Source organism: Nematolebias whitei, chromosome 2 (genome assembly GCF_014905685.2).
Source record: "Nematolebias whitei isolate Nwh7 chromosome 2, NemWhi1, whole genome shotgun sequence".
NCBI lineage: Eukaryota > Metazoa > Chordata > Actinopteri > Cyprinodontiformes > Rivulidae > Nematolebias > Nematolebias whitei.
This window is the reverse complement of record NC_056499.1, coordinates 43,763,486-43,784,954: the sequence shown is the minus strand read 5'-3', so window position 1 is coordinate 43,784,954 and position 21,469 is coordinate 43,763,486. Positions and strand designations below refer to the sequence as shown.

At 39.3% G+C, this 21,469-nt stretch overlaps 1 protein-coding gene across 1 annotated transcript in view; it reads right to left on the bottom strand.

Annotated features, from left to right (window-relative positions):
- Nucleotides 1-2,211: 2,211 nt before the first annotated feature.
- lrp4 (low density lipoprotein receptor-related protein 4) overlaps nucleotides 2,212-21,469 on the bottom strand; it is a 453,372-nt gene continuing 434,114 nt past the window's right edge. The window contains exons 19-29 of the mRNA XM_037691992.1: nucleotides 17,594-17,897; nucleotides 17,219-17,437; nucleotides 15,727-15,861; nucleotides 13,542-13,650; nucleotides 13,045-13,189; nucleotides 11,005-11,118; nucleotides 9,672-9,783; nucleotides 9,394-9,455; nucleotides 7,449-7,536; nucleotides 7,213-7,354; nucleotides 2,212-2,981 (exon numbers count right to left, since the gene is read on the bottom strand). Coding sequence (XP_037547920.1) covers nucleotides 2,640-2,981; nucleotides 7,213-7,354; nucleotides 7,449-7,536; nucleotides 9,394-9,455; nucleotides 9,672-9,783; nucleotides 11,005-11,118; nucleotides 13,045-13,189; nucleotides 13,542-13,650; nucleotides 15,727-15,861; nucleotides 17,219-17,437; nucleotides 17,594-17,897 — 1,772 coding nt within the window. The 3' untranslated portion in view covers nucleotides 2,212-2,639. The remainder of the gene's footprint in view (nucleotides 2,982-7,212; nucleotides 7,355-7,448; nucleotides 7,537-9,393; nucleotides 9,456-9,671; nucleotides 9,784-11,004; nucleotides 11,119-13,044; nucleotides 13,190-13,541; nucleotides 13,651-15,726; nucleotides 15,862-17,218; nucleotides 17,438-17,593; nucleotides 17,898-21,469) is intronic.

Below are 21,469 nucleotides of genomic sequence, written 5' to 3'. Positions count from 1 at the left end.
TCTTGTTGATCCATTAACTCTAAAATAGTTATTGAATCAAGTGTTACTCATGTAGGTAAACACAGATGATTAATAACCCGTTGAAATACAGCAGAATACAGGAAATGGCATCTACTTTATTAAAATTTTATGGGGGAGGACCCCCAGACCCCCCACACACACATTACAAATGCTTCTGACACCAATGGTTCAAACTTAAATTAAGAAGTAACACACATTCTCATTTACCTCTGTACAGTTTTTGACCAAGCAGATACTTTTGGTTACATGTTCTAAGTTTCGAGAAATTTGTACACAAAGATGCACTGCCTGGCCAAAAAAAAAAAAAGTCGCCACCTGGATTTAACTAAGCAAATAGGTACGAGCCTCCTACTGGATAATTACTGCATGGGTGATTATCTTTCAGCTGCAACAAGTTATTTAATCCCAACTGGTGTGATGAGTTGCTTCTCATTTCTTAAACAACCATGTCGAAAGACACATCATGTGGTTGTGGTAAAGATGTCAGTCTGTTTGAGAAGGGTCAAATCATTGGCATCAAGCAGAGAAAACAGCTAAGGAAATCGCAGAAACTACTAAAAGTGGGTTAAGAACTGTCCAACGCATTATTAAAACTGGAAGGATAGTGGGGACCCATCGTCTTCGAGGAAGAAATGTGGCCTGAAAAAAAATCCTGAATGATCGTGATCGGTGATCACTTAAACATTTGGTGAAATCAAATGGAAGAAAATCAACAGTAGCACTCAGGAATATGTTTAATAGTGAAAGTAAGAACATTTCCACATGCACAATGTGAAGGGAACTCAAGGGATTGGGACTGAACTGCTGTGTATCCTTAAGAAAACCATTAATCAGTGAGGCTAACTGGAGAAAAAGGCTTCAATTTGCTAGGGACCATAAAGATTGGACTCTGGAGCAATGGAAGAAGGTCATGTGGTCTGATGAGTCCAGACTGACCCTGTTCCAGAGTGATGGGTGCATCTGGGTAAGAAGAGAGGCAGGTGAAGTGATGCACCCATCATGAATAGTGCCTCGTCATCAATGCAAGATCTTGGTGAAAAATTAATTCAACACTGGATGGAAACAGCTCTGGTGACATTGTAGAAGCTTATTGAAACAATGCCACAGTGAATGCATGATGTAATCAAAGCTAAAGGTGGTCCAATGAAATATTAGTGCGAGACCTTTTTTTAGGTGGCAACTTTTTTTTTTGACCAGGCAGTGTAATTTAAAAGAGCGTGACACTGAAATTGCAAACATGATACAGAAAAAGTTGTTTTAATAAAAAAAATAAAAAAAAACTACAATGTTCTGCAATTTTTCTCCATAGTAATAGCAACTGAAGCAACAAAAATAATGTTGCTTAGGGCTAATAAAAAAAAAATAAAAAAAATTCTCAATAAGTGATGAGAAAATTAGTTTTTTTTTAAACATTATAACACCGGAAATGCGAAAAGTAATTTAAATACTTATTTTTATCACCTTAATACAATAAATTCATGAATTAGTTAACATTAAATATCTTTACATTGTAATAGCAAGTGCTAGAATAAATCATTTGTGTTGGGAAAACCTCAAAATAATTGTTTTGCCTATTTTTTTTAAATATCAAGAATAACAATAAAATAAGAAACTCTTATGTTGACCACTTGTATAAACCAAGGACATAAAACCACAACTATCTGCATGGCTGAACAGTAGGAAATTAAAAAAAAAATGTCATGAACTTATGAATTCCTGTATGGATAATAAATACACAACAGAAGAAGGAGAAAGGCTGAAACAAGGTTTGGCACTCTATGTCCAAGAATTAGAAAATATAACTTAAAAAAGCTCATTTTGACCACTCGAGAGTACCTGCTACAGATTTTTTTCTTGTTTGGAGGCTGTAGGTGAGCAAATCATGGCTGAGGTCTCAAACTGCAACGGCGAGTCAGTAACGTTAAATGTTCTGGAATAATGAGAAATCTCAATGCACGTGTTCACGGAGAGAGAGAAGCAAGGAGACTGTGTGGAGCCTCACCCTTTGGCACTGTCATAAATACAACCGGGTCCCGCTGTACAAACTTCAAACATCACACTCATCATCTGAAAGTCAGCAAACTCACTCAACAAGAGTAATATAATAATAACTAAAAAAAAAGTTCATAAATAGCGTTTAAAAACACACGAGTGGCATTTGAGCGAGCGCTGCGGTCACATCATGTCGTTTTAGCTTCCTCCCAAAAATAATGCACAGAAAGCAGAGTTGACGCACGGAGAAGTGTTCGTCTCCGTTCTTTGAAAGGCTCCGGATACTGTTTGGGTTTCTTTATTCACTTCCTCCCTGGTGTCTTTTTGCTTTCTTATCCCAGCAGGCTCCTTCGTTTATCACTTTGCCTGGAGGCGGTAGCTCTGAGGGCTGTTCTATGTGCATGTGTGTGTGTTTACTAGTAGGACAAGGCCCCAGTTTCAAAGACGGGAGTAGTTTTTGTGTTTCTAACCAGGTTCATATGTACTGTTAGCTTACCCATGCCGCTGTTACTGTTTGTACCTGTTAATCTTTGCACTGGCTCTGAATACAGTGTCTGCATACGTGTGTGTGTGTGTGTGTCCTGTAATGATGGTTTATGAAGCACACAGAGGGCAGCAGGCTTCTCTCACACTTCGCTCTCAGTGGAAGGTTTGCGTATGGAAGCCCAGCCAGTGTCAGGCAGGCTGTGCTGGGCGTGACGCTGCGGGGTGATGGCCGAGGGGGTCAGCGTGGTGATAGAGGAGCACTCGGATGCCTCCTCCTGGAGGAGCTGCTCAGTCTCGCCGTCGTCGAGTGAAGCGCTGCTGGCCTGCAGGGACACGGTGTCGGTGCGTATGCAGGTGTGCAGGCCGCCGCGGGACGGCTTGATCTGTTTTAGGTCGTCCCAGTAAAGCTCTTCGTTGGACAAGAGGCACACACCCTCGACTATACGAATCTTCTCCTTTGTGTAACCTCCGTCCACGCCCCCCTGGATAAGGACACACAGTTTAATGAGAAAAATGGCACCTTCAGGAAAATTGAGACATTGTCAGAGTATTTTGATTTATTTCAATGCATCCATTTCCTGTACAACCTGTTAAAAGTAGATTAATCAACAACCAGGCAGGTGAGCACGCCAAACCCAGTTTCACACATGGTGTTTTATATTAGTTATCTTCTTTTCATATCAAATGCTACGTGTTTGGCTCCTCGCACAGTGATTGCTGGACATGGGCACCGGCGACCCTCATGACCCAAAATGGAAGAAGCGGGTAAAAGATAATGGATGGATGCTACATGTTTGATGTGTACGGTGTGTATGCATACCCACTGAATTGTTTAATGGCATGAAAAGGACGTTTTATTTTACTCTATCCTTTTTCAGAAAAGAAGAAATGTTCATGCTTGTTAATTTGTCTATCCAGTTCGTGGAAAACCTTTAAAGCCAGTATCTCATTCAGTTGTGACAGTTATTGATAAACAGCAAACTGAAAACAGGCAGCAGCACGGCTTGATGTTTGCCTGGCCTTAAACACACAAAGTTCAGAGAGAATGTGTCGTAATCAGTTTTGTTTTAGTAACTCTAAAGTAGAGCCTGGCTGATACGGAAATTTTGGCTATCGCCGATACCAATATTGGGGGGTGGGTTCACCGATAACAGATATAATGGCTGAACATTTCTGAGCTTTGTCCACCCCTAAGAATCTAAGAAAACAGCGAGTGGAGCTGGCCTTGTTTATTTAGCACGGCTGTTAGCAACCATCAAGCTAAGCTAACCAGATGCACGCTTTAATTACCAGTAGTCCCACAGTAGGTTTACAAGTGGTGCATTGGACATAAAACCAGTCTTCCTAACGTGCGTTCACATTTTCTATCCTCCACTAGTCACCATGTGTGCTACAAAAATATAAATTAAAGAAACACCCTTCCCTGTTCATTGTTGAAACAGTCAGTCACGTATGATGACGGTCTAATTAGTATTGACCACAGCGATGTTTATTTTTCTTTGCAGAGAAATAAAGATTTCAGACGAACAATGCACTTTAATGAGGACGACAACTGTAACGTTACCAACCCTGGATGTTCTCACAAGCTGGAAGCTCAGTCCAACAGGACTGTTGCTGTAACTACTGACAACAGAGCTAATGTCAAGAAGGAGGTGCAACTAAACACTTTAGCTTGCTAACTTGAGAGCTAATGACAAGCAGGTTGGAGGATTGAAGAAAACATATTGATTTTTTAAATAAATTTTACAGATCATTTAAAGTAAACACCATGCTCGGTGTAGCAAAATATGATACACAGTATTGCTCCCCGTTTCCTCTGTGCTGAACACGAAAGTGAAACTTAAAATGAATGACAATGACTTGAAAGTAGTCTTCATGCGCCCTCTGCTGGATAAATTGTACAATTACAGCTGGTTCCCAGTATTCTAGGGATGAAAATTTGAAGAGCTTATATCGGCACATAATGGGACCATTATCACAGATACCGATAGATCCCTAAATGTCCACCATATTTTTCGGACAATAAGGCGCACTTAAAATCCTTTCATTTGCTCAAAAATCGATAGTGAGCTTTACGTATTAATTCTGGTTGTGCTTACCGACTTCACACAAATTTTGTATAGTTATTGTGAATGAGTTGAATACAATTTGACTTATCTAACTGTTTTGTTTCGCTTAATGCGCCTTATAATTCGGTGCTCCTTATAGTCCGAAAAATACGGTATATCAGCCAAAAATATCGTCTCTACCGATATATCGGTTGGGCTCTACTCTAGACCTGATTTTTTTTTATTATTGCAACTCATTTGTTTTTTGATATGGTAAGGAAATGTGTAAGTATTTGTTACTTGGCACTTCATTTTGTATTTGCAAAATAAAATGTGTATTAGGTGTTCGTTAAAAAGAAAATCCTGTAAATGTTAAAGTCCAACACCCACCATTCTTTTCATATTGCATATGCAGCAAAAATATGAAAGAGACATAAAAATCAAAAACACATTCTGTGACAAATGTTGAAAAGTAACACAAACTTGTGTTAAAAATGAATATATGCGAGTTGTCAAGCTGCTGCTTTGGAAACAGCCCTTCACTGTCCTACATGGGCTGTGACATCAGGTGAGACAGCCAGATTTATACTTCACACCAGTAATTTCAGGAAAAATACTTGTGACAGGAACAAAATGCTGAATCGGTGTGTTGCACAGTTCTGTGGAAAAACAGCTAAGGAGGGAGCAGGCACCCATTATTTCCCGAAAATCAAAGACATTTAGGAAAAATGGGTAAAGTTTATCGGAGTCAAACGGGCTGACTTCATTGCACCAACGCCGACCAGTATTCTGTGATCTGAACATTTTCAATCTGAGGAGTACGAGTCAGCAATGATGCAGGGATTTGGATTTAAGGTAATGTATGGCACCAGACTGAGGGAAGATGTGCCAAGTATTGACCACCCACCGTGCTCAGGACCTGGGAAACTGCTGCGCAGTCAGCACCGAATGTTGTTCTACTTTGTTCTTCATCGTTTGCAGATAAGACATAAAAGGTATCCTCTAAATCACTTGAACTTTCTCCACTGAAATCCTCACTAGCATACTCCTCCATCAGGAATACATTCTTGCCTGTGGCTCGTCCGGTTCTTGACGTCATCAGCCTTCGACAATCTTGGACCGTGTGCTCGGTGTTCCCGTATCTGGTTTGTTATATAATCTGTTGGTTTGTTTTTGACACTTGCCTGGTCCGAATGTGAAAAATAACCATCGTATTCTCCTACAGTGATTACTCGTTAAGGGCACTTGGGACTATCATGGCAGATGTTGGACTTTACGTTGCAGTGCGGAGATTCCCATGAGTTTTATGGGATGTTTCCACGATGTGTTGTCCTTGCGGCACCTGTGTTACGATTTGACTGGTTTACCGCCCCACTCAAACACCCCACACCATCCCCCTGAGAGGGTCTCACCTGAACAGGCTGAGAGTTTGACAACTCGGGGCTCACCTCAATACACAAATACAAAAACAGACTAGTGGTATTTTAGCTAGGCTGAGTGAGCAATAGCAGGTGTGTGAGGCTTTTTCTAATTACCAGCCTATATTTCTTTGTCTGCTGTGCATGTTTGGTTCTTTTGTACAGCACTTTGGTTGGCCTTGTTGCTGTTTTAAGTGCTATATAAATAAATTGGTATGGTATGGTATGGTATATTTAGAGGATTTTTCTCCAACTCCTGCAACAGGTGCATTAATACACATGAGCCAGAGTCTCAGTAAGGGTCTACTGAAGTAGTTACTGCTTGCAGTGAAAGCACAACCTATTCTGCTGTTTAAGGCAAACCTAGTTATTATTTTAGAACAGAACTGCATTGTTTCTATTACGGTAGTTTTGTCGAGATATGGAGTTATTCAGAAAACATGTGAGGCTACAGTCCACAAAATTTACTGGTAGGTTTAAAACGAGGATGGTAAACTAAACTGGTTCAAATCTAAAACACTAACATGGGGGCAGTTGCCAACATGGGTACAAAGCGGACTTAGGATGGCAGGAGTAGGCAATGAAACGATGTGAATGGCCTAGAATACTTTTTTTTTTAAACGCAGAACAAAATAAACTATGATTTGCAAAGACTGCACAACTTGCTGGTTGCAAACACTCAAATTACAAATGAAAATGTGCTTTTTTTCCCCCATACAATTTTCTTGTACGGTAATTTTGAACTGCCATCTGAACTCCAGCAGTCCAAGTGGCTTAAAGTCCAACCAACCCTGCCATGCTACTCATCACAATGATCACAGAGCTCCGACACCTCACTATAGTATTAGTTATTTTGGATGAAAGGTTTCATGCAGTAAGAGACACAGACACTACAAGAAAGAAATTAAAAAATGTGAGAGCTAGACAGGGAAGCCACTCTTTCATGCTGTGCAGCTACCTCTCCTTGGGACAAGTGGGTCAAAAAATAAAAGGAGAGAGGGAGTTGTAGGGATGGGAGCGCTGCAGTGAGGAACAAAGAGGAGGAGGAGATGAGTGATGTGTGGCACATTTCACAATAATCCATAACATTTAATCCAGTCAGAGACAAATTAAATTTCTCTTTAGCTCCCCACAAAAAAACAAACAAACAGTCTGATCATTTTCTGATAAATACCCTTTAAATCCAAAAATCAAACCAAAACACTGAAAGTCGTTGCTGTGACTTCAGCGTTCATCTTGGTTGTTACCTCTTTCTTATATCGAAGCTGGTTGTATATGGGAGGCTTCTGTGACGCTTCGATCTTGACCTCTTGTGTGGAGGTCCGATACGAGGGGTTACTGTAGGTCAGGTTGCTCACTCCTGGTTCAGCGAACTTTGACTTCTTGTGTCTGTGGATCAAGAACAAGAACGTCAAAGCACCTGGCTCACAAACTGAATTGCAAGTGAGTGTATGAAAAGGTTTAGCCTCAAGCAGAAGCTGACCTGTAAATAATGAACGCAGCTATGAGGATGAGAATGGCCAGGATGGTCAGAACTCCACCGATCACATAGCTGATATGGAGGCTTTCTCCTGAAACACACGTTAGACAGAAATGTTATGTTTTAGGCATGAGGTTCGAGGGTTGGCTCACTAATGAAAAGTGTCAAAACTATACTTTTGACCACGCTGTTTATTTAAAATATACTTTTAAAATGTATTTATATTAGAAAACGTTTCTTCCTTCTGAAGACACAAAGTTACTGCCTGACAGCAACAATACAATCTTCTTCTGCAGTATGAAATAAACATCTTCATTCAGATCAGTTCATCGTTTGACACATTTATCTGTCAACATTTTACAACACATTCTAACTTTTATGTCCACAAGACGGCACCGTATTAGCCAGTCAACAAATTATTACAGCAAATTAAAGCAATGGCCAGGACAAGCAAATACCTTGTAAAACCTTTGACCTTGATTTGTGACCTTGCCCTTAGTGCTTGGGTGATGAAAAGATCACACAAGATGCCATGATGGTACAAAAGACAATAACGTTGATTTAATTCATTTTGAGTGGATCAGAAGTTATGGGCAGGGCAAGCTAAGGACTTGTTTGAACTTTGACCTTGATTTGTGACCTTTACCGTGGAGCTGGGGTGATGAAATGCGCATGTGGCACTCCGTGTAGTTATGATGCATAAGTGTATCGAGTTTAATTAAATTATCTTGAGCAGATCAGAAGTTATGGGCAGAAAGAGAAAGAGAAGGTTCACGGATGTACGGACAGAGACGATAATATGTCCGCCTTCGACTAGCGTATAAAAAAAGCATCTTTAAAGTCTCCTTTTATACAAATACAACAGTTTTAAATGAGACCACAGAACTGTAAGTAAAAGCTATCTCAAAGTTATTTGTAGATGACATCTCAAAATTAGTTTGCAAGATGGAAAACAAACGCTATAAGAAACTTTTGGCGGAGTTTAAACCAATATACCGTAACTTCCGGATTATAAGCCGCTACTTTTTCACAGCTCTGAACCCCGTGGCTTATACAATGCTGCAGCTAATTTATGGATTTTTATTTATTTATGATGGGCTAACAAGCTTCATGCCACTAAAACATCTAGTCCCAGGTGCTCACATAGCTGCCCAATAGTCTCTCTTGAGGGGTGGGTCCTCCTGACTCAACGAGACTACCTATATAAATAAAGGTTAAAATAAAAATAAATAAATAAATCAGACCAATGAAATTAACAAACAGGTCACAGTGGACCAATGAAACTTCAAGTGACCATAAATCAAACGCACTCACACTAGATCCTTCAGACCAGTTATTTTACACCCTCATCCTGGAAAACACACAGAAATGCATACGGTGCAGCTTTCAAGTTAAAGGCCATCGATCTGGCTGTCGAAGAAGGAAATAGAGCTGCTGCATGTAAGCATGCGCAGAGCAACGTTTTAGGAAACAAACAAACAAAAAAAACCCAACATAGCGATCAGTGACTTTTCCTGGTAGGCTACTGTATTTATTTATTTATTAAATTTAACCAGCCATGATACAGGCACTGTTCAGAAAAACACATCTACTGTACGTATTTGTGTATGTTACCGGTACGTATGTAATTAAATGTTAAAAAAAAAAAATCTTTCTGTGTAAATATCTTAAGTTACAACGTGGACAGCTGCAGCTTATGAACAAGTGCAACCTATATGTTTTTTAGTGGGTGCAACTTATATTCAGGTGTGCTCAATAATCCGTAAATTACGGTACACGAAGTCCAACGGCTGTTCAAAGCATCTGTAGAATAAACTCATCCTGGATGCCTCTCTCTGCATTTCAGGCACATGGATAAAATAGATCTGTTTCAAGCTACAGTGAGTTAAATTGTAAATGTGTATCTGTCACGTATGAGCGCTCATAAAGAACCGAGGTGCGTACTGACCGTGAGGGGCTGTCACCACTGTGCTCAAGCAGCCTTCAGCATTTAGGTTCTTGTCAGTGCAGCTGGGGAAATCAGAAGACAACACATGAAAATACATACGATAAACCTTAACATGAGGAGTTTACATCCAGTTTTTAAACATATTTAGTAAAAAAATGACTTTTCTACACCTTCATGAATGTATGTAACTATGCAAGTTTTACTATTGCTGAGCGTGCTTAGAGAACGATGAAACTGCTCAGTAAGACAGAAGCCCATGATCAGATGGACAGACGTACTTGACCAGTGGGGGTCCTCTGTGTGGAGTGTCTGTTGGAGGTTTGGGGAACCTTTTAGGAGCAGGGGTGCTGCTGGCACCTTTGGCAGGAGAGGTTGGGACATAACCTGAAACTGATGAACACATGCAAGAAAAAAATCCAATTAGACACCAACATACTCTTTATTTCTACTTACCGTATTATTCGGACTATAAGGCGCACTTAAAAGCTTTTAATTAGCTTAAAAATCGAAAGTGAGCCTTATGTATTAATTCTGGTTGTGCTGACTGACCTCGAACCGATTTTATGTGGTACACCATGCTCAGAAATGTGCATTGTTTTGTATTTTACGTGTTACAATTGAACAATGTTGAGAGTTGTAGTGAATGAGTTGAATAAAGTTTGACTTATATGTTTTGTTTCACTTAATGCGCCTTATAATGCGCTGTGCCTTACATATGAAAACAGACCCGTTCATTGATATTGCATCTTATAATCCGGTGCGCCTTATAGTCCGAAAAACACGGTATTTTGATGTAAAGAGTTGCTGTGTCAACACTTGTACTTCTTAGCATAATTATGCATCCTCAAAAGGATGTTCTGTTTGTTTGTTCTCAGAATTAAAGTCACAAAACCTTCCAGGTCAAGTACTGAGATGTTCCTAGCGTTATGGCGTCAGCACCAAGAGGGCAACTTTAAACCTACAAGTCAGAAGGAGTTTGATTATATAGATGGAGTTTGTGAAAACATAATATTGTATTTGTGTCGACAAACGATAACTTGTTTTTTAACATCGTTAGGTTGATAGATGAATAAATGATCATTAACTCTATTATGTAGAAGATATTAGACACCGTTTCTGCTCTAATCACAAGTCCTTAACTCAGAGCCACATCATTTACATTTATTCTTGTTGGAAATTAGTTGGTGATGAAAAATGGCAAAGGAATGAGCAAAATTTCAGTTGCAGTCTCACTGAATTCTGGCTGTTTGAGACCAGTGATGCATGCAGCCACAATCTGAGCAGAACACTTTAGAAACTTTACATTGACGCTTCGTACATGCCTCAGCCCACTTTGTGTCCATTTTGACAACCGTTTGTTATGCGCATTATATATCATATGCACTTAAGCTTATATTACTATTTGTGAAATATTTATACTACGTTAATTTATCCTACTTGGAGGCAAGGGAATTGAACCCCCCCCCCCCCCCCCATAACCCGCAAATGTTTTAATTCATTTGAGACTCTCTCACAAACACTGCTCAACAACTAGCCCAGTGAGAAACAAGTTGTTTTTAGCAACATCAAACTTCAGTGAGCTACAGTCAGTGCATTACACAGAACACTTACTTGTGGAACAGGGTCGCCCATCTGGTTCATCTGGGCAGGCGCAAACAAAACTGTTGGTCTTGGCAAAGCAGAGGTGGGTGCAACGTCCATTATTTGCCCCACAATGGTTGGTGCCTACATGAGAGGAGAAATGACAGAAACTGAAAAACATCTTCTTTTCTTTATTTTGGTTCATTTCATAAAGTGGGATTTTTATTTTGGTCGGCACAAAGTTTCAACATTGTGACACGAAAGACTCCAAATTAAAGATCTTAAAGAGAAATGTGAGTAGAGTGAGTTAGAATAATTCCAGGTATTAGATTTTATTCAACAGGTTCCACAAAATGTCTGGTTTGTTAACATTCAGTTACTGGAAAAGATACATTTTCATACTGCAAAAAGACTTAATTATTCAGAGGAAAGTCACCACCATGGCAGCTAAAATCTTCACTGATCAGTCAGTACTTTAAACCAGTGGTTCCCAACCCTGGTCCTTGAGGAACACCACCCGGAATGGTTTTGCGGTTTCCCTGCTCCAACACACACACCTCCTCAAGTGCTGCAGAAGTCTGTTAATCACCCGTTCATTCAAACCAGGTGTGTCAAATGTAGTGAACCTGATCTGACCCTGATGACCTCAAATCTATCAGATGGACAGAGACTGTTATTTCATTGATCTGAATACAGTTTGAGCCATCTGGTGACTCTCTCTCTTGAATTAATCAAGCAGAAAAGACAATTTTTATAATCATCACTGTTTTACAAATGTTTGATAATCAAATTGTGTTAGTTCACTCAATGTTTACAGGTTGAAGAGAACTACTCATTTTTATTTTACATAAACAGTAAGTAATGATTTTTATTCCTCATTTAAAGAAGAAATCAGGTTAATATGCATTTCTTGATTTTCTGTCTGAAATGAGCCAAGTTTGTAAGTATGTTAAAGGTCGGTTTTCGGTCAACTAAAATGTTTACCGAGAAAAATGTCATGTTTAAACTTTTTCAGAAGATAATAAGTGTGAGACTCCACGAAGTCTGAAGTCCTACAATAATCTTTCTGTTGTCACTAAAACAATCCTTGACTTATGATAACATCTTACATCACAAACCACACCTTTTCCTGGTCCATAGACCAATCAAAAGCTCTCAAATGACCCGGAAGTCGACCCATTTAAAATGTGGCAACTTCCCAGTTCATGCAGGAGTTGAAGGAGTTGAAGGAGTTGCAAGAAGCTGAGACGCTGAGTTGCTGGAGTTTGTTGGTTGCTGTATTGCTGTACTCAGAAATGAGTTCAACTAGAGAGCGCACAGAGTGATGGAGTTAGAGCTCTTGGATGCAGACGCGTTCAGGATGATCCAGAGACGTTTTGGGATTATAATTTCTGTTTGAACACCACGTACGACTCTCTGAGGGTTTGGCAGTTCTCACGGAGACGCTGAAAGAGTCAGAAAGGAACCTACTCCGACGCTGATTCCATCTCAACCAGGTAGAAGGTTCTATTTTCGACTAAGTGTACCGGAGGCCAGCTGATATCTGATGGAGCGTGCACGTTCTGGTCATAACAGATTAATTCCCTCACATATCTCTCTGTAAGATAAATCTCCATTTCATCTTAAACTCTGCTTTCTCTTAAAATCAGTACAGATATTTTAGAAATATCTGAAGCAAAGTCCTCAATCACCGCCGCGTGATTGAAGCTCATTATTTGTGAAACTTGTCTGTTATTATTTTCATATTTTGCCAAATTAATGTAAATGTTTGATGTTAACTTTGATTCTGAAAATAAATGACCGCATTCATTTGATGGGTCAAAGATAATAACGTCTCTCGTTCGCATTTCTGTTAAAATTCAATGCACGACATTACACAGTCAGAAAGATGAGGAACTCGTGAAAATTGTATGCATATATCTCGTATATGTACTACTACACAAAGCAGGGAAACAACTAAAACGTCCAGGATGGTGTTCCTCAAGGAGCACTGTTGGGTACCACTGCTTTAAACAGAAAGAGGGCTCTGAGGTCTCATTTCACAAGGAGTTTCCAGGAGAACCATCTTACCTGTCTGCCGGTGGGGAGAGACCACTATAATGTCCATGAGCCCCTCCACATTGGATAGCACAGTTTCCTTATTCCGGCCGGTGTGTTTATCCACTCGTTGGATGGACTTTGTCTGCCAGTCCGTCCAGTAGATCCAACGATCTTGCTGCGAGAGTCGGGAGAAAGGAGTTAGAGGAGAGGACACCGGCTTCGACTGGGGAAACGAGGGAGAAGAAGAGGAGGAGAAAACACAGACAAGGAGTGGGGGGTGAGAGGAAATAAAGGGAGGGAGGGAAAAGAGGAAGAAAAATGAGTGGAAGGAAAGCCGAAGAAATGGTTGAATGTTGAAAGTTGAATGGGTTCAGCATGAGCTGGAGAACGGAGAGACAAGGAGAACCACGAGAACCACACGATGAGCCGATGAGTCAGAGAGCAGGGAGTGGAGGAGGCAGCCAGGAGGGAAGGTCGGCCCCGCGACTCACAGCTGAGCTGAGGGTGAGGCGGAGTGGGGCGAGTACCTGCGTAAGGGCGAAGGGGTGAGACACTGGACTGATGAGGACCTGACGCAGCTTTCCATTCAGATCTGAACTTTCAATCCTGTCCAAGTGGGCGTCCACCCAGAAGATCCTGCAGAGAACAGCAAAGATTCAGAAGAACTCGTAGAAATGTTGAACACAGCTTCGATGCAGAGTTAAACTCAGGCTACAAGTTCAAACTCTTAGCCTGCAACTGGGAGATCAGATAAGACAGACCTACATCAAAAGGTTTATTTATCCTTCCTTCCTTTTCAAACATTTTTATTAAAGTCTAAATAAAGCTCTACTAATCAAATGCTTGCAGAACTAAAGAAATTGCATTTCCTGCGAAAATGCAGTGTAAATGCTTACTGAAGAAGAACTTGCTGAAAAACAGCTGAAATTGGCTAAAACAAGCTGAAATGTAGCTGAAATGTTGCTGAATTAGGTTTAAATAAGCAGAAATGAGGACAAAAATGAGGAAATCAGCTAAAAAAGCTGAAGTTAGCAAAAACTAGCTGAATAGGCAGATAGAAACTTAACCTACCAGAAAGAAGTGGAAAGAGCTCAAACGAGCTAAAAAATGTGGAATTAGTTGAAAATCGAAAATTTGCATAAAACAACTAAATAGTAGCTGAAATAGCAGATAAAGCTGAAATTAGCAGAAAAAAGCTGAAAGAAGCATAACAAGCTGAAATTAGCAGAAAGACGTTAATTAGGATGAAAGTAGCAGAAATTACCATGAAAAACGTAAATTTATCTGACAACAGCTAAACGTAGCTAAAAATGTCTTAAAAGCTAGCTGAAAATATAGAACAAGCTTAAATTAGCAGAAGAAAGCAGAAAGAATATATCTGCTGAAAGAAACAGAAATGAACACAAAAAGTGGCAATTATCTAAAAAAAAGCAGAAGTTAGCAAAAAAAAAGAGAACAGCTGAAAAGTAGCTAAAAAAAGGCAGAAAGAAGCTGAAATTACAAAAAGGAAGTGGAGAGAGCATATTTTTGCTGAATTAGGCTGGAAAAAGTTGAAATCAGTGCAAAAAGTGTGGAATTATTTGAAAAAGCTTAAATTACCATAGCATAAATATATAGTATACTATATAGTAGCTGAAATAGTAGAGAAAGCTGAAACTTGCAGAAATAAGCTGAAAGGAGCATAAAAAGATGAAATTAGCAGAAAGAATTTAGAAGCGCATAAATGTTGTAGTTAGCAGAAAGAATCTGAAGGGAGCACAAAACAGCTAAAGAACTGCTGAAAATAGCTGAAAAAAGTTTAAATATGCACATGGAAGTTGAAAGAAGCTGAAGCAGGACACAATGTGAAAGGAGCAGTAAAAGGTAAACAGATCTAAAGATTTGAAGGATGTAAAATGAGCTCAATTCATTTCCGATGAGAGAAAAAAATGTCAGAAAAGGCTAAATATTTCAAAAAGCTAAAGTTGCACCAATACCAATCAGGATTGTCCTGAAAGAGCTGAACATTTTGATCTATGATTTGTTGATATAGCTTGAAAACTGCAGGATGAGAATCGTGCTGAATCACGTACGGAAGAAAAATGGATCACAGTGTGAATGCTTCATAAACATTCACACAATAAAATAATAACGGTTTCTAAAATTCAGAACAATAGCATAATACATTCCTAGAATTCCACAAGATTATTGTCATACTTTAATCATACTTTAACATCTTACTATAAAATGATGTGTAGAAAGTAAATGTGTGTAATAACAGAATGTTAGAAAGAGCCTCACTTAACAATAGTAATTGCCCATATTAACAATATCTGGGATGATTTATCTTTATTATGATTATCTTTATTCCCACGCATACGGTCACTCTTTACAGATGTATTGATTTATATCAAAACTATTAAACTGGGAGGTGTAGGATAAGTAGGAGACCAAGGAAACATCTTACATGTTCTGATTTTTAAACCGTCTTCCTCCTTTTTCACAACATGCTAGCCTAAATGGACTCTTTCTAAACGTAATGTTTGACAGCCATTTGTAAAATTATTTAAAATAACTATTATTTTGAGCGTAAAATAAAGTGTAAAATAAAGAGATGAATAAAAATCTATTCTAACGATGACCTTTAAGGGACCTTGGATGAATAATATTTTCATCACGTCTAATTAAATTCACAGATTGTGTTAAAGGCAGCCACGCAGTTCTGCTTCTGACCTTCGTGTGTCGTAGTCTAAAGTGAGGCCATTGGGCCACCCCAGGTCCATGTTGATTAGAACTTTACGATCGGATCCATCCAGTTGGGAACGTTCAATCTTTGCAATGTGGCCCCAGTCAGTCCAGAACAGAAACCTGCAGACATATGGCAGAACTGATGAGAACTGTAGTTACACAGGAATGAAAGAAAGATTTAAAAAAATAAATAAACACTACGATTACAACAGGCCTTCGCAGCTTTTATGTTGCTGCAATAAACTCCAAAAACAGAACTTTTACTTCATGTTTCCCTTATTGCTTCTTTTTGAGCATAGTGTATTTCCATTGTGTGAGACAACAGTGACATCTAGTGGTTTAAATTATACATTACAACTAATACAGTAAAATCTAAACGTGATTTGCTGCTTTCAGGAGAATAAGATTTGTTCTGGACTACAAATCTCTATTTTATAGAATACTCTCATTGTACCATATATGAGTTGTGTGGAAGTTTGGGGCAATAAATACAAAACAAACTTACAACTGCTGTACACAATCCAAAAAACAAAAACAAAAAACAATCAGAATATTACATAAAGTGGGATATTGGGAACATACAAATCCATTAATTTTTTAAAAATCAAATGTACTGAAATTCTGGGACCTTGTAAAATTCAAAACTATACAATTTATGCTCAAAGTAAGAAACTGTCAACTTCAACACAATATCCAAAAAATGTTTTGTGACAGAGAAGGGGGTTATAATTTAAAAGAAGGAGGAAATAATAATAAAAAAAACAAAACAATATGTCAGAACAACTAAAAATAATTTTTGTATATCAGTGTGTGCACTAGATCTGTGGAATGGATTCAATGATGAACTCAAAGTACAAATACAAACCAGCTTAAAAAGAAGCATAAAAAATGAGCTTATTGGAAAATGTTGTCATGGATGGGTGTCTCAAAGACCAAAAATGCTATTGTTGATATTAATAATGTGTAAATAATTGAACATTCAACAACGAGAATGTGATGTTTAAGCGTTATTTAATGTGCGAGTCTCATAAGGTTTATTTGGTGTTGGAGACTAAAATGATATTGATGTATATGACAGACTTTATCTTCTACGTGCTCCTTTTCTAACAAATTGTGTAAAATTGCATGTCAACTGGCATGACTAGTTGTCTTATTATTATTATTTTGTTTTTGTTTGTTTTTTTCTTTTTATTGTCTGTTCAAAATAAATAAATAGAAGCCTCTTCATTGTTTTGTCCCACTCAAACTGGCAGGAAAACAAATGACCTAAATCTTATCAGGCTCATTTCTTTTGTCTTTTTTTGCAACCACATCAACATTACAGAGACACAAGGAGAAACAACAGCAAGTTCACATTGAAGAACAATTCTAATTTTCACCGATCGTTAAATATTATATTCCATTTCTAGCGGCTAGTTTCTCTAAATGCACATGTTTGATGGTGTAGGACGAGCTCGGTTAGCTCCCTCACTCTTACCCTTTGCTTGGGAACACTGCGATGGCTCGAGGTTCATCCAAACTGTTGTTCACCAGAACTTTGCGGCTCGTTCCATCCAGGCGAGCCACCTCGATGGTGTTGCGTCCAGTATCGGTCCAGTACATGTTTCTGGACACCCAGTCAACAGCTAAACCATCTGTGGTCTTCAAACCCTGGCTGATTACCGTTTCCATGTCACTGCCATCCAGGTTTGCCCGCCTAAAGCACAACATGGAAACTGTATTAAGAATGTGCACCTTTGTCCAAACATCTTCTTCATCTTAATATTCTTCTACGTGACAATAAAAACAGGTAAACAACAACAATGTAATCAGAACTACAGTAAAGTTAAAACATGCTTGGATCATGGCTCACCTGATCACATCCAGGGTGACATCCGTGTAGTAAAGCTTTCCGTCTACGCTGTCGTAGTCGAGCGAGATGACGTTGTGCAGCTCAGGCACGGGTACGTGCACGTCAGTGTGGTCGCTCGTGTCCAGGGAGATTCTGCGTACGCTGACGCGATTTGAAAAGAGCAAGTAGGTCTCGGGGGAGTCGTCACACGACCTGCCGTCGCCCTTGAGCAGGATGCCAGTGGGACACGCACAGGAAGTGCCGTTGGGACGAGGCAGGCAGAGGTGAGTGCAACCTCCGTTCCTTTTGCTGCATTTATTAAAACCTAAAAAGGGAACAATGCGAACGGCTGATGCAAAGAAGTGCTTACAGATTGTGTTTTTAAGGAAACAAGTAGGTTTCTATCATAAAACAGTAAAGTTCCTGGAGAAACTGATGGGGGCTGACACATTGTGGCTATTTTACATTTTTGATCTGACAGTACCAAGTGTTGGGGTCCACTCAGCTACCACAACACCAAATTTCAGCTGAATATCTCAAAAAAATGTCTGATTTATAGAATTTTTCCTTTTTAGCTCAGGTGGCCATCTTGGATTTTTGATTTGCAATTAGAGTCTTTTAGGGATTGAAGCTCTAAAAAACTGTGAGTTATATCTGTTTGAAATTTGCTTTGGTGGCTATCTTGCATTTTCAGAATTCAGAATGTGTTGAGCATCGCTGTCAGGTACTACCACACCAAATTTCAGCTTTAAAATAGCTGAGTTATCATATTTTTTCCCTTTTAGCCAAGGCAGCCATATTCAATTTTTAATTTGCATTAGGAAATTAAATGGACTGTATTTATATATCTCCTTTCTATCTTATCAAAACACTCAAAGCTCTTTACAACACAATCTGTGCCTCAATAACCCATTCATACAGCACTCTACTAGATCTCTACAAAGAATAATCAGAGCTTTATCACATTCATACACTGATGGGACACACATCGGAGGCATTGAGGAGTTCAGTGTCTTGCTCAGGGACACTTCAACATGTGACTGCTGGTGAAATCGAACCCCCAACTCTCCCACTGGAGGATTACTGCTCTAACCACTCAGCCACAGCCGACCAAATGTACCATATTTTCAGTCGTACACGTTGCACCGCCCGATTAGTCGCATCACTCCAAATATGTCTAGTGGAAAAATCCATAAATATGTCGCTTCGCCGTGTACGTCACGTTTGTTACGTGTCACCGCTAAGAACCCAGAAATGTGGACCAGTGTTATGCCAAAAATCAATGGGCTGCCAAATGGCGGTCGCGGGAGTGTGCACGGGAGGACTTTAACAAGAATTTAATTAGATTAACACCTAAAAACAACTATTTGTTTGCTTGAAATTATAGTAAAGGTGTGTCTCAGTCTAACGTTTGCTTAATAAATGCACTTTGATGGTCAAATCAGCTGCATTTCAAAACCTGATTCGCGGAAGTAGGAACACGCAGAGGGACGAGCCTCTGTGCATTTCTTCGCAATTTAACAAGATTAACATCTACAAATAATTATTTGTTTGCTTGAAATTATAGTAAATGTGTGTCTCAGTTGAACTTTTACTTAATAAATGGCTGCTCATATCATCACAGTCCCTGTGACCCACATCTTCAATCTCTCCATAAGACAAAACTCCATCCCAGACACTTGGAAAACAGCCTTTGTTCTTCCTTTGCTGAAGGGAGGTGACCCCACCTCACTGAACAACTATCGACCAATCTCTAAACTCTGCATTTTAGCCAAGGTTCTAGAAAAACTGATAAACTCTCAAATCAAAAATTACCTGGACTCATTTAACATCTTACCTCCACATCAATCTGGTTTCAGGAAACAACACAGCACAACCACTGCTTCACTGAAGGTTCTTAACGACGTTGTTGAAGCACTGGATGCTAAAGATTATTGTGCTGCACTTTTCTTAGACCTGTCTAAAGCTTTTGACACTGTGGATCATAACATCTTGTGTCATAAACTCTCAGAAATCGGTTTCTCAGATCACACCATTGGTTGGTTCTCTAACTATCTTTCAGACCGGAGGCAATGTGTTCAACATAATGGTACTTCCTCCAGTTATTTAACAGTCAACAATGGTGTACCACAAGGCTCAGTCTTAGGACCCACCCTCTTTACAATCTACATACATAATGTAGGTAAAAACATCCCTAATGCATCCATACATTTCTATGCTGATGACACAGTTGTTTATTGTCGAGCTAAAACTGTTGCTAAGGCTTTCCAGCTTCTGAAATCTGCATTTAACTACATCCAGACTGATTTGTTTCACCTCAAACTTGTCCTAAATGCCGAAAAAACCAAAGGGATGCTTTTTTCAAATAGGAAGTTGGTCCCAGCAGTTCTTCCTCCGATTTTATCCTCAAATGGTGTCCCCATTGAGTTTGTTGATTCCTATAAATATTTGGGTATCTTGGTCGACTCACATCTTTCTTTTAAGCTTCATGTGGAAAACTTGGTAAAGAAACTGAAAATTAAACTGGGTTTCTTTTTCAGAAACAGATCCTGTCTAACCCTGAATGCTAGAAAACGCCTTGTATCTGTGACTTTCCTTCCCTCAATTGATTTTGGTGATATTATTTACATGAACGCTCCTACAAGAACCCTGCAGATGTTGGATGCTGTCTATCATGGTGCACTAAGATTCATAACTGGCTGTGATTATCGTACCCACCACTGCACCCTGTATTCACTGGTTAACTGGACATCATTAACTTCACGCAGACTCTCTCACTGGTACATTTTCATCTTTAAATCACTTCTTGGTCTGCTGCCTTCATACATCTCCTCCTACATGTCTCTGCGTGAGTGCAGCTACGGAGTGCGCTCTCAGGACATTATTACCTGCAGTGTTCCCTCAGTGAGGACTGAACTAGGCAAAAGGGCCTTCTCCTACTCCGCTCCTGTTTCCTGGAATATCTTACAAAAAGATTTGAAGCTCTCGACCTTGACCTCTCTAAGTGGCTTTAAGAATCTGTTGGACTCCTGGCAGGGTCCAATGCTGACATGTTCCTGTTTTTAGTTTTATACATTTGTCTTGGAATCTAGCTGTTTTTTTGGTTTTGTTACCTTTTTCCTTTTAGCCATCCTATTTGTTAAAAAAAAAAAAAAAAAAAACTGTAGTATGAGTTTTTATAATTGCTTATTGTTGTTGCTGTTGTCCATTGTTGTCATCATTCTTTGTTGAAATCAGGTCTCTCTTGTAAATGAGTCCTCGAGGCTCAATGGGATTTACCTGTATAAATAAAGGTTGATTGATTGATAAATGCACTTTGATGGTCAAATCAGCTGCATTTCGCCGGGGTGGAGCAGCAAAATGAAGATGATTCGGTTGCTCCAGGCAGACGACGGTGGAAGACTATGGCAAGCCGATTGTGTTATTAATAGCCACTTTTACCTATTAAATGACACAGTGGCATGCCAGACTACTCAAGTGCCATCTAGTGGCTGAAAATGGTATTGTTCAACATTTTCAGTCAGAATGAATGAAAACAGTCATGTCTCAGCCCAAAATTGGTTTATAAATATGGGAAAAAATCCATAAATATGTAGCTTTAGCGTATAAGTCACAGGGCATGCAAATTATGCAAAAAAAAACACAACTTGTAGGCCAAAACATGTGATATAACAACTCGCTCTCTGCTATGACCATACCAAATTTCAGCTCAATATCTAACAGAGTTATGAGGAAGTTTGAGTTTTCTGAGGTAGCTGTGGCAGCCATCTTGAGTCAAAATGGCTCCAAAAGTCAATCAGTTGTTGGGAGACCTCTTCACTTGAGGTCAAGTGACCTCACTGTGGCAGTTTGAGGCTGTTGAGTTCTGTCGGTGTTTTTCAATGAGAAAAATGGCGT